The following is a 23,388-nucleotide window of genomic DNA, read 5'->3' on the forward strand; positions in this document are numbered from 1 at the left end:
GTACTCTAACAAAAAGTATCTGTTTTGCCTCAATGTCCTCATCTGTAAAATAAAGGGGGCAGACTAGCTGACCTCTGTTGTCCCCTCACGTTCTAGATTTATAACCCTGCAATTTATAATTCATTTATTACCTGCTTATTTATTAGTGTATTGTTTATTATTTCAGTGATGTGAATTTTGACTTATTGCTCTTATTGTATTGGGTCAAAGTAGGCTAACTCAGAAAAAGCAGTAAAGACCAGAACCACATAGGGAAGTTCTCTAATCAAATCCCACACCCACCCCAAGCCATACAAGTGATTTACAACAGTCTTCAGGTGAATCAATAACTGTGAAAATCAATGTAATTTAAATCATTAGAGAGAAGTGCTCATTTTTGTTACTACAATAAAAAAAAATCCCCAGTCACAGCTGGATTTTGTGGGCCTTAGTCAATGCAATATGTTTGCCTTTCTCTGCAAACAAAAACATAATGAAACTAAACAGACCTTTCAATTCCTAGGTGATCACTTTTCTTCAAAATTGGCATATTTTCCGACTCAAGTTTCAATAGAAAATTCCTGGCAAATAATTTGAATTTTCACTTATGAATTCCCAGCTTTGGTCTGAATGATCCTGAGGATCAGTATACCCCAATACCCCTGTGCTCTGATGACCACAAAACTGTGCTCTATTAGGAATACAATTCAATCATGGGCAGACTTGGAATTGGGATGAGATTCAACTAAAATTTCATGTGAGAGTCAGGATGGATTTGAGCTTGAGTTTCTAATGCAAGTATCCATGTGACATCCTGCCCACTGTCAGGCAACCAAGACAGAATTTCCTCTGTGCTCTACGACTGGGAGTGGGAGGGAGAGAGAGCACATCTTAGGGATGAGATTTGCCAGTTGAGCCCATGCTATGAGCTAGCAGCTTTTCTTTCTTTGTTGAAATTTCTATTTCATATGAAAGGTGGCACAGAAGATAATGTCAAAAGAGAAAAGAGGAAACAGTAACATTCATTTCTCACAAACCTCTATTCCCAGGTAAAATGTTGTCTATTTTCCTCCTCACAACTTAAAAACCTATCAAGAAATCTTTAATTTTTAATTTTACATTTTGCTGTTTGACTTCTTCAGCTAGTCTTTGAAAACTAGTCAAATTACCCACACCCATTAGCTTCAACTCTCATATTGACTCTTTACAGGCGTAGGGATGGGGGTCAAACTTGAGACTTCATTGATATAGGAACTCCCTGATGAAAAAAAAAATGTGGTCTTAAATTGTTGCCTTAGGCAGAGAAAGTTTAGCCAGGGTCATCTAGCTAAAGGATTAAAGGCAGGACTTGAACCCAAGTCTTTCTGATTTTGTGTTCAGATCTCTATCATCTGCTCTATGCTGCCTCTCACAGGTCTTCTATTGTTGTGGTTCAGTCATTTTCCAGTCCTATCTGACTCTTCATGACCCCATTTGGGATTTTCTTAACAAAGATGAAGTGTTTTGCCATTTACACCAGATTCAATCAAAATGAAGGTAATTGTTTCCACTCGTTAAAAATAATTCCCCAAATGAATTAATGGGACATTTTTTCTTAATATTTCATTTTTCCCAATTATATATTTAATCAATTTTTAACATTTGTTTTTGAAATTTTAATGGAATATTTTTGAATAAATATAGGACACAGAGGTGTTAAGAACCTTGAAGATCATCTAATCTAAATTTGTCATTTTATATATGAGAAAATGAGAGTTAAGTAACTACCTGATTTGCTCCAGGTTATATATTTAGCTAATGTTCATTCCAAATGAAACAACAGAGACAACAATGGTACAGTGGATAAAAGGCTGGCTTTTGGAGGCAAGACAAGCTTGGTTCTAGTCTGTAGCAGCCCAGCCCATAGAGTTATGGGGAAGCAAGGAATGTGAGTGAGCACATGGCCATTATGTGCATGGCAATGAACTTCATTGCCAGCATGGCTGAAGTTTAGGCGCGAAACCTTGCTTTCCTGTGTCCCACTCACCTGAGGAGTAAAACCCCACCTTCACCTTGTCATAGGTTGTATTATCCAATAGGGGTACCCCAGATAACTCATCCATATGTATTGAGGTATCATATAACTGTTCAATATGTATTGAGCTGGCATGACTATAAATAAACCAGCTCCTCTAAGCTCCGCCCACTGGTTCAGGATTCCCGGGTCTGGCAAGTAGCAACTTCTCCCCTGTCCCTCTTCTCTATCTTTCTTACTAAGGCCTGGTCCTTAGACCAGGCCTGCCTTACTAAGGCCTGGTCATTAGTCCAGGCCTGCCTTACTTCCTCTCTTTCTCCTAATGCTATCTAGCATTATCTACCTCTTGTAGTTCCTAGTCTCCTTTCCATCTGCACTAGCTTTATCCTCTGACCGGTACGGTGTTAAAAGAGGATCATTGGGTGGTTTCAGCCTGAATATTCACACCCAGTGGTCGGAGCTTAGCTGTGGCTCATACAAATAATATCCGTCTACTGACTCGGTTACTCACATCTCTAAAGTCGGCTCGTTCACGCCCTTCGCGGGTAAAAATCTCTTCTCTATCTCTATCCTCTCAAATTCTTCCCCCCTTCGCAGCCTCTTGCAGGCCGGGAGGCTGCATAGTCCTATTTCTGTCACATACTGACTGCATTATCCTGAGCAAGCCACACTGTACCAGCATACACAGGTGCGTGCACACACACACACACACACACACACACACACACACTGCAGCAGAGTTGATAATCTGCATTGGTAAATGGAATTTCTTTATCGAGAACTTCCTATAGGGATGAAATCACAGATGTAGACTGAAACAAACCAACCAAAAAACCCCTATAAGTAGTAAGTAATATAAGCCAGGGAAAATCTGGCTCAATAACTCAATAACACCTAAAATATAGTTTCTCCAGCGCTATAACTAGGGTGACACAACTGGGGCTTTCTCCTCTGGCACCAAAATATACGGAGCACAAATAACATATTTATTCAACAGAATAGAATTTAGAGAGTTTAACTCCTCGTTAGTGAGAATAATTAATGAATACAGGAAGTTATTAGTGTGTTTCTTCTCTCTAGTTATATAGTATGAGCTCCCTTCCCCCTGCAATCCCCCTGCACCAAATAGGAGTATTTTATCTCCATGTGTTCTGAGGTGTCACCTTTGTGGATCAGTTTCCAGAGGTCTTTCTCCCCTTCCCACCTGGATTTTTTTTTTTAAATTTATATGGAAAGGCTCTTTCTCTTCCTTATACCCTGAGGGAATTTTGTGAAACCTTCTCCAAGTATGAAAAATTCTAGTTATGCCATTATTTCTCCCCACAATGTGTTATGTTTTCAATTGCTTTCTTTTCATTTCTTTTTTATCTATTCGGTATAGTCTCAACCAGAAGAGCCAGTGCAGTTAACAAGGCTTCCTTTACCTGACAGGAGATGGGGTTGGTGCCCGCACATGTCTGACGGGAGATGGTGACTGCCTAACTGGTGATGGGGACTGCTGTCGAGACAATTGAACTTTTGCAGCAATAGATGGTGGAGTTGGTGATCTTGACTTCGGCTTAGGAGGTATTCTTGGAGGTGTTTTGTGGGGCAGCTGTTGTCCAGTGGCACCATCTATGACCATTTCAACAGTCGCAATTGATCTGGCATCAAAGTGGGCTTCAATTTTCTGTAAAGGATTACAATGATATTAATGAGGAGGAGGGCCACTGATTCTAACAACAAACTGAATTACTGGAGAACTGGCAAGAATGTGGGGGGAAATACCTTTTCAATTCGAGTTTGTCTTGTTTGGGAAATCTGAGCAGTCGAAACAATTGTTTTTGTCTTTTTAGCGGGTATTACTTCTTCGCCTATAGGAAGGAGAAAACAAACTCTTAGAGGGATGAACAATAATCCAGCTTATTTTAGGAAGTTCATAAACACTAGCTAGGAGCAAAATCAACCCAATTCTATGGTCATTAAAATAGCTGAAAAATGTGGAAAGGCTTGCATTTAACATAAATATTAATTAGGCTGGTAAACTGAAAACATATTTGTTATACAAGACTACACAAGGTGCTATTAAAAAGAACTCAGTCTCTAAAATAAGTCCATCATTTGCCTAAACAAGATGATGTTGGCTTGAGAATTCAAATGGCTGCTTCTGAATTCCTTTTCGTTTGTATTGGTGCCAAATCCTCCCACTCCCAAATTACTTCCACAGCTGCCAATTCTGGCATACTCAGAGAGGTCAACTACATCCTGGTGTCTTTCCTTTGGAGGTTAGAATTTCTACCTATTGATGGTTTCAGCTCCCCAACATAGATCTCCTCTGAGCCAGACAACTCCTTTGTCTTCTCTTTATCAGCCCACATTAATTTATAGCATAGTATGAACTAATAAGATCTCTAAATGGTCCCCCACAAACCATGGCCATTGGTTCTGAATCTCTGTATGCCCCTGAATCTTATTCTTTGCTCTTCTTCCTACCCATTCTTGTTGTTCTTGTTGATGATTATGACCAGCAACAAGGAGAACACATGAACATGGACATATAAAAGGGAAATCAGAAAGGGTCCAGATACCTGGAGCTCAAATTTGTTACCTTGAACCAGTAATTCTGCAGTTGAAGTAGCTCTTCCAACACTATTCGTAGCGTTTACGGAATAGGTTCCAGAGTCTTCAGGATAAGCTTCTGCAATTAATAAGCTGTAGAGGTTGCCTTCTTGTGAAATCTGAAAATCGAAGGAGCTTTGGATTTCTGCTCCGTCCCGATAGAACTTCACCACAGGTGTAGGGATTCCAGTCACTCTTACATCCAGGCGGACTTGGCTTCCTTGTCTCACGGTCATGCTCTGTAGTCGTTGTGTAAAGTTGGGAGGCGCTGTTTCTGCTACAATTTGGGCAAGGGGGGAAAGGGGGAAATTTAAATCAGTCCTACCAAGTCTCTACAGCGATGCTCCAAGATCCTAACAACAGAAGCTGCCATCTAAAGGCAGGTGATTCAGTGGACAGTGACAGGAAGACAAGTTCAAATCTCAGGCATCTACTAGCTCTGTGACCCTAGGCAAGTCACTCAACCTCCTTTAGCCTCAACCTCTTCATCTGTAAAATGTAGATCATAGTAGTCCCTGATGCTCAGAGTTCTTGGGAAGATCAAATGAGATAATAATTGTAAGGAGCTTAGCTCTTTAGTGTTTGGAACATTGTAAGTGCTTAATAAATACTAGCTATTATTATTGTTAACTTATTATCTTGATGGTTTGAGAATGCACTGTTTCCATCTTCATATATGAACTGCTGATTTGAACATCCTTTATGCTGTACTTGAATCCAGCTTGCACAGTAGATGACAGCAAGGACTAGAAAAGCATAGAAATCTCACTCTGGGGCTTCCTGGTTTAGAGTGTTCAATATTGTCACATTGATTTTATAGCATTTCTTGGGATGGTCTTTTTTGGCATCTCTTCTTAGATCCCTTCTAGAGCTAGTATGGACATTTAAATACAACTTAACATATTTTTTGGTTTAAACTACCTTAAAAGGGATTTTCCACATACTGAAGATCTATATATCTTTGGGGAAAAACATCACTTTGATGTTGGTATTTGGAATGTGTCCGTGTTTTATTTAAATAGGGACAGGAGCTGAATCTGCAATTTCATTGGCATAGGAAACTCCCCGGTGAGGAATCTCCCTTTACCACAGTAGTAGGATCAATACTGTCTCCACAAATTATAGTCTTAGATTTGCCTAGAGCACTGAGAAGGTAAGTAACTTGGCTAGAGTCAACCAGTCAGTGGGTGTCAGAGGCATAACTTGAACCCAGATGTTTGACTTTCTGTCACTTTACCTCTCTTTGTCATTTTTTATTAAATACTTAAATGTTACTTTTAATCTAGGTTAATTTTTAAAATGCACTTGATAGTGACATCTTCCATATTCTATATCTCTTCAAATAATGTAAATATTTACCTGCTTTTAAATTCTCAGTCCTAAACTTAACATGTTTTTCTCTTAATTGTGTATTGTCATTGTAGTTCAGTTTTCAGTCATTTCTGGCTCTTCGTGACCCTATTTTTTTCTGGGTTTTCTGGGCAAAGATACTGGAATGATTTGCCATGTCCTTCTCCAGTTCATTTTGCAGATGAGAAAACTGAGGCAAACAGGGTTAAGTGACTTGCCCACAGTCCTGCAGCTAGTGTCTGAGGCCAGATTTCAACTCAGGAAGATGAGTCTACCTAACTCCAGTCCTGACCCTCTATCCACTGTACCACTCTCCTGCTGTAATTGTGTACTAGGAAGGGCATGTTTCAACTAGTCAGCGTAAATGAAATTAAAACATTATGAAATTATTCTGAGGGCAAATAAGATAAATTTTGAAATGGCTTGCAGGAAGCAAGAACACATAATTTCCCTAATTTTGGTGATGATCATTGGATGGTGATGCTCCCTCCTGGAAAGCAACTCTCCTGAAAAACCTTGTATAAAATGGAAAATCTATTCAAGTCTGCACCTAATTAACTGAAGTTCTTTTCATTGCAGCAATAAAATATATTATTGGAAATGTAATTGACATTATCAGATGATTTGGATCCTCATTGTTATATAATATTTCTCTGGAAGCAATAGAATAGACAAGATGACAATGTGCTCCTTTTATGAACTAAGCAAGAATCGAAGACTCACCAGCTCTTTTCACAGAAAGGAATCATTTTCATTCCCATGCAATAAGGGAAGGATGCACTAAGACAAACACACTAATCAAAGACAACTGTTTAGACCTTTGCCAGCTAAACTGACCTCTTAGATATTAAAAATAATGGGCATAAGGAACTTTTCTTTTGTTTTTTTGTATCAGGTATCACACAGGAAAAGATGAAGTTTGGCCAAAACATTTAAGCTCTTTAGCAATAATAATCATTAGATGATGAGTTCCTCAAAGAGAAGAATAGCCTTTGGCTTTTATTTGTATCCCTCATGCTTAGCCCAGTGCTTAGAACATAGAATGCACTTAATAAATTTTATTGCCTCAGTAATATAGTCAGAAATATAAAGTTTAAAATGTTGTAACCTAGATACATAGAGGCATTCATATATTTAAGATTTTATTTTAATATATTATTAATATAAGATATTAACTGTAGTTAATATATTTATATTAAGATATAAAATATAAATTCATGTATATGCATAAATATTTAGATGCATTTACCCATATATGTAGGGTACCTCAAAAGTCTCAGTATAACTTTAAGCTATTTAATGATTATGAAATAAGCAATTAAAATAGCTTAAATTAAATTAAATTTTAAAAAATAGCTTAAAGCTACACTATGACTTTTGGGATGCTCTGCATGTATGTGTATATACATATGTATAATGTATAAATTTCCATGTATAACTATTTATATCTCTCTCTCATTTAATATAATAAATAATAATAATAAATAATAAACAATAAATAAATAAATAATAAAAAATAAAAAATAATAAAACTGAGACTTTTGGGACACCCAGCATATTGATATATTGATGTATACATATTATGTTTATACATATATATACATCTATATATGTATATATATATTATATGTGTATATATATATATATATATATGCGTTAAGAGCCTAATAGAGCTTTCATAAACTTTAATAGCTTAGAATTTCACTGAAACTTTTGGGACGCCCTGTATGAATAGAGGCAGATTTAGTGATCACTCACATTTGCATGGTGCTGTGTGCAAGCCTACAATTATACTTGATTCTTGACTATCCTCTTCCTATGACAGTTCTTATCTATTTACACCATGGCAAATTTAATAATAATGTAGGTTCAGTAGGGGAAGGTGCTCTTGTGTTCTCCACAAATACGTGTGGGGTACTGGCCATCTAACATGAGTCGATTTCTAAGGCCAGACTCCCTTGTATTATGGGGATATGGAGAAGCCTTGTGACTCCATTACTATAGGGGACCCTAAATTCAGGACAGCACCTCCTCAGCAAGTAGGATTTTTTGAGAATTGCCTAGAGCACTCAGGGGTTGGAGTCCCTGGGGCAGTCTACTTTCCTCCATTTTTTGAAGTGCCAGTTCTTCCTTTGTGTTTGTGCCCTGAGAGACTAGCACATAATAAATTCTAAACAAATACTTGATGTGTCAGAGGCAGGACTTGAACCTGGGTCTTCTTGGTTCAGAGACCAGTTCTCTATCCATAATATCATATATTATATCATATCAATATCATAATATCAATATATTATAATTTAGCAAAAAAGAACAAAAAACAAAACAAAACAAAACAAAAAAACAAACAATCCTCACTGTTTTTAACCTGCCCAAATAGACTATTATGTCACTTCTGAATGTGTGCATTTCCTCTGCATTGTTCTGCCTTCTTCCCTTTGACTCTCGTTTTGAGGGATGAATTCTTGGACAGGAATGAAAGGCAATGCAGTGGTGGGGGCTGAGATGGGGGGCCTCAACCTACCTGTAACGAGGAGTTCAGCAGTACTAGTCGCTTGTCCAGATCCATTGGTGGCTTTCAGGGAATATCTTCCACTGTTGCCTTTTGTCACAGCGGGGATCGTCAATTTAGCGCGGCCATCGCTAAATGAGATCTGCACGCCGGGCAGTGACGCAGCAGTAAGAACCTGGCCATCCCTAAACCAGCTCACCTCAGGAACTGGAAAACCTGGAAGGGACAGAAGACCCAGAAGGACAGTTGGGAAAACAGAAAATCCTGGCAGGGATTTACAATGACCTCAAAGTCTTGACTTGGCTGCATCCTGAGCCTCAACAAAAAGCTCACAGAATGTTAGGCAATTCATGGAGTTGAAGGCACACTGACCATTAAGAGAATGAAAGTATAATCCACAAAATGCCATAAGAAAACATTCGAAACAACAGCCTGTTGTTACAGGCCTATATTATGCAAAATGAACTATTTTCTCTGGGAAGAGGGAAATTTAACTATTGGTACTATATAATTTTAAAGTTTATCTAAATACAACAGGACCCCCTCTCTCAATTTTTATTAATGAGGGCACTCGGGTCCTGAGGTTAAGTGACTTGCTTTAAGGTCCAATGAGAAGTTAATAGCAACCTTGAAACAGAATCCCATTTCCTGACCCCCCTCCCCCCAGGCGAGTACAGTTCATTTTCTGCTACAGATTTATAGAAATGCTTAAAACCAGGCCAGGAATTCATAAAGTAAAGAACCAGTGAATTTGTGAGTGAATTTATGAAGTAAGGACAGACTTCTTTTATTCTTTACTTATACATTAAAAGCATTGGCAATCATTTACATTCAAGAAGAATTTGAATTGTTAACACGGACCATAATACAACCAAGGTGTGGCCACAATGATCTAATCTACTCTGCTATAGAACTATCTTTAAGTTTTGGTCTTTGGTCTTTGTTTCAAAGGTACATCCTGAACATCTGTAGCTATGCTATCTATATTCAACTAAGTTGAAGCCATCACCTCCATTCTTTGTCCTCTTGAGAATGGGCTTTACCCTGGGCTTTGATGGGCCAACTTTGGCCTTACCTTGTTGGGTTCCATCTCCCTTGTCATGCCATCACAGGGTACCTTCCCCACCCCACCATTTCTAGCTCCCCACCTCTCTTTTGACATTTCTCCTCTTTTCCAATGGAAACTCTGAAGGGAGAGACTACTTTACTTTCTTCTGTTTGTGTCTTCATTGTTTACTATGCCTAGCAGATAAAAATGCTTAATAAATGCTTTATCTTGTCTGAACAGCTTGGGTGCATGTGCCAATAGATGGATGTAAGGGGGGAAACTGATCTAATCTGTCCTTTATTGAGTAGATTGACACCATAACTTATTTGTAGGGATGCCTTTAAGCAAACTGCTCCCTTCTGTCTTGAAAATTGGATCACTTGTCCCTGCAAGGTCTTTTTTTCCACTACATTGACCCCTGAAGTAGCTATGTTAAAAATGCTAATGAGCTTTTCCCAAACCTCACTGAACTTAGAACTGAAGGGGAGAGACATCAGTACAATAGGATGTAGATGGGGGAAAATGTATAAACACGCTCTAAGAGAGCAACTGATACCCAATAACTTAAAGAGATTATGATGACCAAGGATATCTCTTTCTCTGGAATTTTTCAAGAACAAAAAACTCATGTACTTCTTTCTCTAAACCTGCCCAGCCTCCAAACTTGCCTGTTTCTGTGGAAATACCCAGTTCATAATCCTGGAAGCATCTTGCACTCTTCCCTCAAACACCCTCACCTCCATCCAATCAGTTGCTAAGTCTTTTAGATGCATTGTTCAAAACATCTCCTATCTGTCTCATTCTTTCCATTTATATTGTCACCACACAATTTCAAACTTTTACTACCTCTTGCCTAGATTATATCTTCTTTTTAAAATATTTATTCACACTTCCAAATTCTCTTAATCATTCCACTCCCTCCCCAACCATTGAAAAAGAAATATAATAGTCATTATATTCATGAATTCATGAAAAACATTTCCATATACAACAGTCAAGCCCATCTATTATATAACTGTCAAAATTATCTTCCTAAGGTACAAAAAGGATTGTCACTCTTTTGCTCAAAATACAAATTTAAGGCCCACTGCAATCTGGTGCCCACACTCCTCTCCAACTGTATTTCCTATTATTCCTCTTTATGAATTGCTTTTCTCATTCTGATCTGTTCATGATTACAAACATAGTATTCTATCTCCTGACTCCATGTATTTGTACAAGTCATCACTCAGCTTTCTTTTTTAAAAGTCAGAAAATATATAGTGGTCTATGTTTCCCTACATATGTGTCTGCAAATAGAATCTTACACTTATAAAATTTTAGAGCTGAAAAGAATTTTCATTATACAGATGAGAAAACTGAGACCCAAAAAGTAAAATGATTTTTTCAAGACCACAGAATTACTAGAAGAGCTAGAATTATAATCCTCTACTCCTTATTTTCTCTTTCTACTACAACCCAAAATTAGTAAGCAAATAAAGATTGCATACTATGTATTTTAAAGACTCACATGAAAGATTAAACCTAAAGATTGTGTGGAGGGAGACATCTGAAATCCTCCAGTATATCACAATATTAGGTGTCCATAGTTCTTACAGATGCTATTTAGTGTGATAGGATTTTCTGAATATTGGTAAAGATGATAATTACCTGGATAATTAAATTAAAATGTACTTAAAAATATTTTACTGTGATATTCTGCAGAATATCAAGTTTAATTAAATCCAGTTAAACAAATATTAAATAAGTTCTTTCTATGTGCAGAATTGTATGTGACCTCCAATTGCTCTCTCAAAAGTTATCCTCTGCTTGGTGAGATGGAAAGCATGACAGATGGAAGCCAAACTAGCCTTCTTGCTGTTCTTCACACATGGCATGGGAGGTGGAAATCTCCTACCTTTGGATATTTATAGTTAATGTCTTCCAGGCCTAAAAAATTCACTGCCTCACCTCTTTCTCTTAGAATTCTTTGTGTCCTTCAAAGCTCTGCTCAAGTGACATCTTCTACTTAAAGCTTTTCTTCATTTCTCTCAATTGCTAATGCCTTCCCACTAAAAACAATTCTGCATTTATATTTTTCTCATCCCTCTTCAAGCTCCCTGAGGGCAGATACAATTTCATTTTTATTGACCTTCTAACACCTCACACAATATCTGGCTCCTAGTAAGTAACACGTAATAAATCCTTGTTGATTGATCAGTTGAAACAATTCTACATCTAGCCTCCATAGTTCCTTTTGTAATTTAACAACCTTACAAGGACATCTAAACTAATATCTTACATCTAAAATAACCCTTCTTCCCATATTTCACCTTGAGACTATTTCACTCAGTGGAGATAAAATACTTCTCTCATTATGGTCTCTATGACAATAACAACATTTAGGTAGCTGGGTGATACATGGAGTCCAAAAGACCTCAGTTCAAATCAGACCTCAGATACTTTCTAGTTGTGTGACCCTGTGCCTACCTCTGTTTCCTCATCTATAAAATGAGGATAATAATAGTCCCTTCTTCCCAAGGTTATGGTGAAGACAAAATGAGATAATGTTGGCAAAGCTCTTTGTAAACCTATACTAGTTATTATTACATGGCACCTTATGGATAACAAAGTATTTATACATATCATTGTAATTTGTTCCCTTTTTGTGTGAGGTGGGTATTAGAGGCATTTTGGAAGAGAAAAACTGATAGTAATTGGAAGTTGGGAGAGAAAAAGTCTTTAACAATAATCTGTTCCAACCTTCTTATTTGGAAATAAATGCCTCACTTAAGTTCAAATGACAAATTAGTGATGACCCAGACCTTGAATAAAATTTAAACATTTGTCCAGGATCATTCCTACTAATGGGGAACAGATGGTAGCATAACCAAGCCTAAAGAGGTAACCCATCCCTAAATATTTGCCTTTGGAATGTAATCTTTGATGGTATTTTAATGGGTAATGAGGAATAAGGCATTCTGCGAAGTCCCTTCAAACCAAACATTTGAAAACTCATTGTGAAAAAATCCTGACTCAGGAACTGAGAAGATGGGTGCTTCGTCCCAACTCTTTTTCAACTCTTCCAGACAATTACTCTAGAGTGGGCCTATCAGGAGAGTGGGCATTTGGGAAGAAATGGGTCCTAAATAAGAGGCTCCTTACATTCCTAATTTCAGAATTATCTTTGTGAGCTGTCAAGGGTTTTTTTTTTTTACATAATAATTATGTATAAGACTTAGAGATTCATGTTAATTACAAACCCTAGCTTATGTGTATTCAAAATAGGAATTGTACATGAATTTTAAATCTCAGACAAAATTTTATTGCTAGCAGGGACTCATTTGTAAAATACAGAGGAAAAAGTCCCTTAGAGGTAAAGAAACTTGTCCAAGGTCACACAGAGAGTAGCAAGGATATGAAACCATATTATCTGACTCCAAATATAGCACTCTTCCCACCATACCATGGTAGAGAAATACTGTAATCATCCATTTGACAATGCAACAGATTATTCTACCTATAATTTGAGGAAAAAATAACTGAATAAATTTTATTTTTGTTGTCTTTATGCAAACAATTTTTCCATTGTTGCCAAATAAATGAATGATTTTCCTCCCCTCAATTTGTGGGCATTGAATGTCTTCAGTGATGTTTTCTAAGAACTTCTTGGCATGTAGTATGAGAGAACAAAAAACTACCAAAAAAAAAAAAAAGATTCAATCACTCCACAGGCAAGTAAAATTCCCAATAAAGCCATATGTGTTCTGTTCAGTTCAGAAGTTACAGAGCTTTGAAAGACAAATAAATGCATTATTTGGAAGTCAGCAGGAGTTTATCATGCATGAGGAAAATGAGATTGGTCCCTATGTAGAGATACAAAAGAAAATGAAGAATAATTATGTGGCATTTGTGTACTGTGGGGATAACATATTAGCCCATTATGTTTAAGGTGGGTACAAAAAATTGGTAGAGAACAAAAAAAATTAAATCTTACTTCCTGTCTTCATCATAAGTGATAAAAATGAAAAAAATGAAGAAATGAGCAAAATGTAAATGAATTGAGTTAAGGATAAGGCATGCTTCCCAATTAATCTATATGAGTTTATTAGAGCATTCATGATAGTCTGGTAACATGCAGCATTGATTAAATGATTTTGAAATACTGAAGAAGCATGTATCATTCAGAGAAGTACTATCACATTTTTGTGAGACTGTAAATAAGAGTTTTCCAGAACTTTCACTTAAGTCAAAAATGAAGTATCTTGGAAAGAAAAAAAAATTACTTCCAACTAGTATCACTAAAATATCTACCCTGGCTCAAACTTAGCTTCTAATTACCATTTTTGAACTTCAAGAAGAGGGTAGGCTCTTGATTCTTGATTGATGTATATTATTAATAAACCAAATATAAACATGCTCTTGATGGATGTTTTATAAATATGTAGAAGTCTCTAGCTTTGAAGCTAAAATAGAACCTATAATTTGAAATGAGATACTTGTTTTCTGAGAACTTCAAAGTACTTTACTTATATACTTTAAAAAAATTCTCCCAACATCCTATGATATAGGTACAAATAGATATGATTAATTAGGTGTATTTTACAGGTATAGATATAGGTGTGTGGATATCATTATATATGTATATTTATATTATGTGATTTTATATATAGGGATACTGAAACTCAGTTTTAAGTATCTTGTCTATGGTCTCAATTGAATTTGTGAGAAAGGCGGGATTAGAAGCCAGTTCTGATTTCAATATAACAGCTCACCATTCTGTTCTGAAAATAAAAGCTTTTTGAATTGAAAGGCTTTTTCATTTCAACTCCTTATCCAGTCACATGCTTTAACCTTTCTGACCCTCTAGGGTAGAGATTATGTTCAAAAGAACAGGAAAAAAAAGGCAGAATAAAACCATAATTCTGTATTTCAACCAAAAGATCTTTATCAGTATTACTATCCTGAAGTTACCAGCTCCTTCCTCCAAATACCTGCCCATCATTTCTTCATAGTAAAAAATTAAATGTTGTCATGACAACCTATCATTCTAGCCAACAGAATTGACTACCCCAAATTTTAAGGCTTCCTTCTGAAATCTGGAAAAATATCTTTTAGTTAAGGGTTCTATAATTATATTCTTTAGACTAAATATATTGCCCAAACACCCACATGTTGGATGTTAGGGATATGATTTCATTATATGAAAATGATAATATAAGAATAATATAATATATTATAATATATAAGGATAATATAAGAATAAACATTTTTTGTATAGTGTAAATTTATTTGGGAAAAGAATGCCATTTATTACCAAAGATACATGTAGATTTATTACCAAAGGTACATGTAGATAGCAACAAATATTTTTTCAGAGATGTTTAATTCCTTGTTGCTAAATCCACATGACTAAATACTAGTTAATTAAGTTAATAACTTAAACCAGAGCATGATCATGGAGAATAAATTTGTATGAGGGAGAGAAAAGGGATGAAGTAAAATATATATAGAGAGAGAAGACTCCTATTGTGTCTCTTTGGGAGAAGTTAACAGAGAGGAAAGGGGTAGAATAATGGCCCTTGACATTTGGAACATCAAGGAGTTAAAAGTGACAATGAAAACTAATCTAACTGTTTAGTTTGGCCTCATTACAACCTGGTTTATTAAACTAATTAATTCTCCTGGAATTTGGGCAAGATGATTTCTAAGGTTCCTTTTAGCTCTAAAGATTATAATATGTGATTCTTTTCTCTGCATTTTGTTGAAACATTCCAATTGACAGGCACACCATAAATATAAGAACAATAGTAGAGTGGTATATGAATCAAATCAAGCAGGGAGGAAGAAAAGCTATGCAGTCTTCAATTTACAGAATGAGGTAAAAGTAAGTTCATGGTTGAAGAACACCATAACAATATTTCAGTTTGGAGTTAAAAGAAATTACATATTTTATATTCATTAATGTCTGCAAATCTATAGCTACCTTACAAAAATTCCTTTGGTAAATGAGTAAACATTTTTTAAAATAGAAATAATTTTTTTAATTTTAGCATTAAAAAATTTTATTGATCCAATGCAAAACAGATCATGCTTTTTTATACTTCAGATTTATACACTATTTACCACTAAAACCAATACAATGATGTCACCCATTTTTCTTCAATTTAATTTTTTTGCATGTCATATGTACCCAAACACCAAAAAGAAAAAATATCATTGCATCTTATCATGGGCTAACCTCTTTCCTTTTAAGCAACCTATTGAAGGGTCTTCAATGTTGGGCAAAGTAGTAGCTGAGCCACATGAAAATGCATTTAGTATTTCCTTACATACTTTTAAGATGCTTTCTATCTATTTATTTCAATGAAGTAATTTGACTCAAGCTATAGAAATCAATAAAATACATCTTAGTTGATATTTGATACTTCTTCTGAAGAAAGTTTAAGTATCATATCCCTTTTCTAACTGAGTAAATACAGGTATAGAAATGTTAAGTGGCCACACTGAAAATCAGAAGTTGATCCAGGCTAATAGCCAAGCCTTGCCTTCTAAATAAATCTAGGATGCCAAATACAAAGATAGAAGGACTAAATATAGCCCTGTTCATTGGCTGAATTCTGACATGGTTTTAAGTCTATACTAATGGTTATGCATATGGACTTACAAATATGAATAAAACATTTTAATGACATTACAATGTCTTATTTTGTCAGGGTGGGATGATTGGTTATACCCTCCAAAGACTTCTCCACAAAATTGGAAGAATGAGAAAAATCAAAGAAGCATTTAAACCTGATTCTACACTCAACAGCAAGGTTAATCCATTACATATTCCAGAAAGAAGTTAACAAAAAAAAAAAAAAGATTTATTTTCTTACCACTAATATGAGCCTCAAAGGTTGCGGCACTACCCTCCAGTGCCACAACACTTTGTAATGGCTGTGTGAACGTAGGAGCTTGAGTCGTCATCTTTTTAGGCACTCTGGAAGGAAGAAGAAAACAGTTAGAATTTCTAAACAATTATTTGTCACCTTCATTCTTTTTGGTCTATCCCAGAAGGGAAGACACCCATTCCTCTAAATCAGACTCAAGCCATTTATGTCACTGATCTTGTCTTTATTTTTCTTTTTTCTTTTGATAACTATGTTCCAATATAGTTGTTTTTCTCCATAATCCTATGGTTTATTTTATGCATTTCAAAGTATTATTCTGAGAAGGCGTCTACAGGTTTCATTCATCACACGCATGCACGCATGCACAGCACACACGGCACGCACAGCACGCACAGCACACACATGCGCGGATTAAAAATCCCTACTTTATTCGTTTTGAGCAGGTGTCTTTGATCTACTAAGAAGCCTATGTAAGGAAATACGACACCTAGGGAGAGAGTCAAACTGAGGAGAAAGTAGGGCCAGGAGCGCACCCTACTGGTAAAAGGTGGGAAGTATTTTTTTAAACCCTTCCCTTCCCTCGTGGAATCAATACTGTCAGGAAGACTCATCTTTATGATTTCAGATCGGGCCTTAGACACTCCCTAATTGGTTCCAAGAAAGAAGAGAGATAAGGGCTAGGCAATGGGGACTGAGTGACTTGTGCAGGGTGACACAACTAGGAAGTATCTGAAGCGTGATTTTTCAATCGAATGATCCACCTAGCTGCTCCCCAATGGAAAGTACCAATTTTTTAAATTATGAATTTAATGAAGATAAAGGGAAAATGTGGGGGAAAGGACATTTCCAAATTCAAAATGAGCAACCAAAGAAGATTACAAGTGAAACAGTTAATCTCAATTATGTACAAATTGCTGGAACACTATTTTTTTTTTTTACCAAAATAGGTTGGCAATACTTGTGGGGTTGTAGGGAAATGGAAAGTAAGAGGATTTCTGTGATAAAAAAGTGTTAATGAAGACAGAAATGTCAAGGTTTAAATGAAATAGCAAATCTATGGGATCTTAATATTTGAAGAATTCAGACTTCCTTTAAATTTCACTCCCCAAATACTTCTTATTCATTGTCTCTAGACTGGCAGAAATGAATTTTTTTAAAAAAATTAGCCAATTATCATGGATTGTTGGTTTAAGTTTTGTTTGATTTTAAAAAAATTGGGCTGGGCTCATGATTTCATTGCTCTAAGGAATTACCAATGAGAAAATACCCTTTACCAACGCAGGTCTGCACCTGCTGTGCAATTTATCTTCTTAGAGTTCTCTGAAACCCTGAGTCATGCAGCCAATATATATCAGAAGTGCAAGGAGAACTTAGATCTTCCTGTCTTGGGAATGGACTCTGTGTTTGTGTGTGTGTGTAATGTAAATAAATATATAATTAATAATATTATATCATTAATATAATTATTAATATTAATAAAATATAACAAATATATAATGTCTCATTATGTGAAACATCCTGAAAATAACTATTTACATGTATAGCTCTTAAAGTTTATAAAGCATGTTGTTATATTGTACACATTCCTTCCTATGATCAATGGAACTGCTCTAGTGGAAGGTGTTGTCCCCATTTTACAGATAGGAAACTCAGGCTGTTGGGGAAGTTAAATGGCTTGCCTGAGGGCAGACCCAGCTTAATAGGTGGCAAGGTCAGGATGGAAGCTCTGTCTTCTTGGAATTAAGCCCCATTGCCCAACCCTTACTGCTCTTCTGCCTTAGAACCAATACACAGTATTAACTCTAAGATGGAAGGTAAGGGTTTAAAAAAAAAAAAGAGGAGGCATATAAGACTCAGTCTTATCTATGATCTCATGGCTAGTGTCACAGTAATTTATGGAGGCAGGATTTGAATCCATATCCTCCTGACCCCAAATCAAACCATTAAAATCATGAGATCGTGAGCAGGAAAGGATCTCAGACAGCAACTGTTCTGATGTCATCATTTTACAGATGAGAAAAAGAAGGCCCAAAGACAGGAGTTTGCTGGCAAATGGAATTCATTTTAGACTTAACTTGTGTTAGAAATATTTCCTCCATCACTTTATTAAATCTAGAGAAACAACTAAATAATTAAATCAAGCCCTGATTTGTAGCAAGGAGTAGAGTCTCCTAGTGAAAATTTAACAACTGTCTGCTGAGTGGGCCAGGCTCCAGTTCCTTCCCTTGCCCAAGGTCACACAAGGAGAAAAATGGTAGAAGTGGGAGTAGAACCTAGTTCTCTATCAACTAGAGATCCAATATTTTTGCCTTGTATTACGTTGTTTTCTTTTTTCAGCTTAAATTTATTTACTTGTTTGTTACATTAAATTTCCTATAGATCTCTCTCCCAAACCTCTCCATGCTAGAGAAGGCATCATTTGACCAAAAAAAAAAACAAAACAACAAATTAAAAATACATAAACTATCATGATGCTCTATTTATCAGTTCTTTTTCTGGAGGTGGACATTGTTTTATTTTCTTGTTATTTTTTCCTGTGTATCTCCATATGCCATATAAACTCAATTGGCATCTGGCTGTAATAACTATGGTGTGAAATATAGCTGAAGGAAAAAGGTTTATTCTTTTTGCCTGTCATGTTTTCATAATATAAATATTCCCCATTGCAGAAATGAATGTGAAGAGTATGGCAGAGTTCATTTGCACAGGGGAAAGATGGCACTCTGCCTTTCAGGTCCAGTTAGATGGAATTTTCTAGTGCATAAACACTTAATTCTGTATCCTGAGTATTATTGTTCGAAGATGAAAAGGCAGCTTCTTGATTGCCAATTACTTCATTACTGCTTTTCCGGGAGAGTTTCTGTTTATTAAAACTGTAAAGCAGTAAAAATTCACAAGAAGATTTGGTACCTTAATTGTGAGTTCTAAGTGGAATAAGCATCCCCTTGGAAAAGCATATTCTTAGTTGGAAATTCCGATAGTAGCATAGCTGAAGAAGTTTGCACTTCACTCAATAGGATAACTTCCATAAAGAGCACATTATTTTTAATGCACTCTTCATGAGTGCAAACTATTTGAGCTTGATTGTGTTTCCAAATGTTTCACTTCATTCTTAATAGTCCTTGCCTTTTACATGGCTCTGCTTTACATTGTTTTAGCATGCATACATTATCAGCTAATTTAAACACAAGAGAATGATAGCTTTAAGGAACATTTAGAAGAAAAGTGACCTTTAAAAGAATATTTGTTTTCTTTTCTAAACAACAGCTCTCACAAATCACTTATTTGCATTTATCACTTAATGATCCTTCTTATTTCTGAATATCTTAAGGTAACAAGGGCTTGATTTATTCAAAATTCTCAAATATGTGTCAATTAACTTGGATTTTTTCTTTTTTATTCACATAAAAGTTCAGACCTTATTGTAGAGGCAAATTTTGTTGATTAAAAATATGATCATATAAGGCTTTTGTATAATTAGGGTTAAAAGATATGTGTCCAAAATGTCAGGCTCCCAAAATAACTCCCTAGCTATGATTGACAGCAGACAAGTGTTCTGTCACTGCCCTGCAATTGATACCTTCGCAGCTGATTCCCTTAAAAAGTCATCAGTGCTTAGCTGATACCACATGTATTTTATCAGAGCTATTCTTGGCATGGCTCAGTTTATCACTGAGTGGCATAACCTTGAGCACTTTGCACAGACATAAGGGAGTCTGTAGCTGGAGGACATATTTCTAATGCCAGATTCTGTCCTCCAGTGTGACTCTGAACATAATAAATCCATTTAACAACTTAAAATTGGCCAAATGAGCTGACATGTTAAAATATTTACACATTGCAGAGGAAAACTTTTCACATGCAGTTTAAAATCCACGGAAACAAGATTTAAGCTATGCCCATGGTACCCTGGAGCAAATATTCACATAACACACACTTTTGAAATTGCCTATATAGTATACAGCATGAAAAAATACCCAAGAAGAGATAATTGACTATCAAAAAAGTACTACTGACCTGATTTCTCAAGAGTGCCTAAAAAGGGTGGGCTAAGCCCAGTGTTCCTTCTGAAACGACGTCCTTATCCAGAGTTGGTTTTTTAGACAATCCAGACATGAATCGTTGAGCCTCTAAACCTAAAAACAAAACTACACAGTTGAAACAGTGTAGTTTTGTTTTATGCAATCCCTACACCCGAGGCGAGGCTGGGAGTGCACGACTGCTCAAGAGTGTTAACATAGTTCTTTGACTTTATATACTCCCTATATTTGCTGACAGCCCCACATCACAGAGATGTAGCCACTCCTGATTGGCTCACAAACAGAAGCATCATGGGAGAAGGATCCATTTGGTATAGCCACATACCACCTGTTCTTCTGATTGGCGGTGCTAAATTTAGCATCCTACAAGGGGACTTTACCAAGGAAAGAGGGCTTTCTTTTTTCCTTTTCAGAATAACCCTGGTGTGGATTAGGGTAGGCAACTGCTAAAGTCTTTAGACTTGGGGGTTGGAAAGAAGATGTGATAAGAAAGGAATTTGTTAGATAACCAGAGAAGACAGAAACCAAGCTAATAGCCTTGCCACTGTCAGTCTGGTCTAGACCATTCCCTTCCTCATTCCCCCCCCCAACCCCCACTGCTTTCCTCTTCCCAACCTCTATAAAACCAACCAAATGCATCTGTCAATCACAAAGCAAAAAAATAAGCTGATCTCATGCATGTGGCTGGATCATAGAGTCAGAATTTGTTTAATTTTTTTTGGTGGTACAAATAGCTAATTTGTGTCGATTATAGAATATATTTGGGTCTTGATGGGATTGTTGGAATCTTCCTAATGGTTTGCTGGCTTTTAATAAGACTTTTCAAAGATAACAGTAAGTGGGGACATGGGACCTCCATTTATGTGTAGTCAGTAGAGTCAAACAATTGAAATCTTGTTGGACACTGACAGTAATATTTATAAATATACTCAACCTGCTCCTTTATCAGGAATGAAGTCTTATATTTTAATCACTAAAAGACATGCTGCTTTTGTGATCTCAGGAGTTTGCTGTAACTAATGGAGAAGAAGTAAGGAAATTATATAGTTGTGATTTTGGTAGCTGAATTTAATTTCGAGGAAGGGATATTTCAAATACAAAAGACCATACAAAAAGATCTTTATAATATATCATTTGAGAGCTTTATAATGCACCATGTAGGCAGGGAGAAGATAGTCATCTCTTTGTTAATGGAAATAGCCATTTTAAAAGAAATGAAATGGTCGTGCTTTTTCAAATATAAGTGAAACACATTTATCTCCCAAATAAATTTTTGTTGTTGTTGTAGGAGAATATGACTGTGTTTCAGACAGTTCCACTTCTTGATCATTTCATACACTGTAATTGTTTTACATGATAATGAACTCTTAACAGCATTTGACAGATTTAGAGTCTATTACACAACTCAGTGCAGTGTCTGAAGCAGTTTTAAGGACAAATTATTTCATGTACTTATTCAAGCCTTTGTTACCTGAACCAAAGCAAAAGTAACTGTTGGTAGGATCACTTTTATTTAGGAGATAAGTTTCATAATTCTGTTTGATAAATTTTATTCTGTAAATAAAATTTTCATAAAGATATTTTCATAATGTGTATTCTCAAAATTTAGATACTACCAATGCCATTCATATTCACAGTTTAAGAGCAAATTAATTAGTTGTAAGTTAGGAAACATTTCAGAAAAGGCAAATAAAAGCTAAAAAGGAAAACTATACATATTTTGGGGTGATTCTATTTTAGGCAATTTCTGAACTGACAGCCCTTTTTAAATTATTTTGAAGAATTAGTTGATAATTAAGGCTTATTGATTAATAGGTCATCATTTTGGGGGAAAAATAATTGGGGGGGCAGCTGGTTAGCTCAGTGGATTGAGAGCCAGGGCTAGAGATGGGAGGTCCTAGGTTCAAATCTGGCCTCAGATACTTCCCAGCTGTGTGATCCTGAGCAAGTCACTTAACCCCCATTGCCTAGCCCTTACCACTCTTCTGCCTTGGAGTCAATACACAGTATTGGTTCCAAGACAGAAGGTAAGGGTTTTAAAAAAAAATAATTGGCATGTTTTCTAATGATCTGGGAATAAGATTAGATGTTATTAGGTATCATGTATTGGATTATGGAACATGGAGCAGGTTACTCAATTCTCTTGACCTCTTCAAAATTTGGTTTCTTCCTCTGTACAATGAGGATCATAGATTTAGAGTTCCAAGGGACCTCAAAGGGCAGTTACTAGAAACTAAGCTCAATGCCAATAGGAATTGCTTCATTATTTGTACTTGTACTGCTAGAGTCTAGCATGATGCGTAACACACAGTAGGTGCTTTAAAATATTTTTGATTGATTAAATGTAGTCCAATTTCTTAACTCTACATATGAATAAACTGAAGTCCAGGGAAGTTAAATAACTTGTACAACATCTCACAGACCGGAAGTGGCAAACACAAGTTTCAAACTTGAGTGTTTCTATTAAATTAGGTTATTGCTGCTAAGGTCCCAGTCAGCTCTATAAAATGTTGCTTCTATCTAGTCAAAACCTCAGAATGTGAAATACAGTTGAGTTCCTTGGCTTTTAAAAATTATTTCTTTTTCCTTAATTACATGTAAAAACAAGTCATTAAAATTTTTTGAGTTCCAAATTCTCTACCTCCCTCCCATCCCCTTAGCTTGAAAAGGGGAGTAATTTGCTATAGTTTGTTCATGGGGAGCCTTGCAAAACATATGCCCATATTATTACAAAGGAAAATAGACACACTCCCCCTGAAAAAAATACAAGAAAAATAAAGACAAAAATTAAAAGTTAGCTTTCATCTGCATCTGTTCCATCAGTTCTTTCTGTGGAAGTGAATATCATTTTTCACCTTAAGTCTTTTGGAATTGTCTTGGATCATCATATTACTGATCATCATATGATATTGCTGTTCTTATGTACAATGTTCTCCTGATTCTGCTTAATTTGCTTTGCACCAGTTAATATAATT

At 36.0% G+C, this 23,388-nt stretch overlaps 1 protein-coding gene across 20 annotated transcripts in view; it reads right to left on the minus strand.

Annotated features, from left to right (window-relative positions):
- TTN (titin) overlaps positions 1-20,612 on the minus strand; it is a 327,039-nt gene extending 306,427 nt beyond the window's left edge. For all 20 annotated transcript variants that reach the window (XM_056794077.1, XM_056794076.1, XM_056794075.1 and 17 more), the window contains exons 1-6: positions 20,391-20,612; positions 16,359-16,462; positions 8,463-8,666; positions 4,581-4,868; positions 3,761-3,846; positions 3,418-3,662 (exon numbers count right to left, since the gene is read on the minus strand). In XM_056794077.1, coding sequence (XP_056650055.1) covers positions 3,418-3,662; positions 3,761-3,846; positions 4,581-4,868; positions 8,463-8,666; positions 16,359-16,449 — 914 coding nt within the window. In that variant the 5' untranslated portion in view covers positions 16,450-16,462; positions 20,391-20,612. The remainder of the gene's footprint in view (positions 1-3,417; positions 3,663-3,760; positions 3,847-4,580; positions 4,869-8,462; positions 8,667-16,358; positions 16,463-20,390) is intronic.
- Positions 20,613-23,388: the final 2,776 nt, after the last annotated feature.

This window comes from Monodelphis domestica, chromosome 4 (genome assembly GCF_027887165.1).
Source record: "Monodelphis domestica isolate mMonDom1 chromosome 4, mMonDom1.pri, whole genome shotgun sequence".
Lineage (NCBI taxonomy): Eukaryota > Metazoa > Chordata > Mammalia > Didelphimorphia > Didelphidae > Monodelphis > Monodelphis domestica.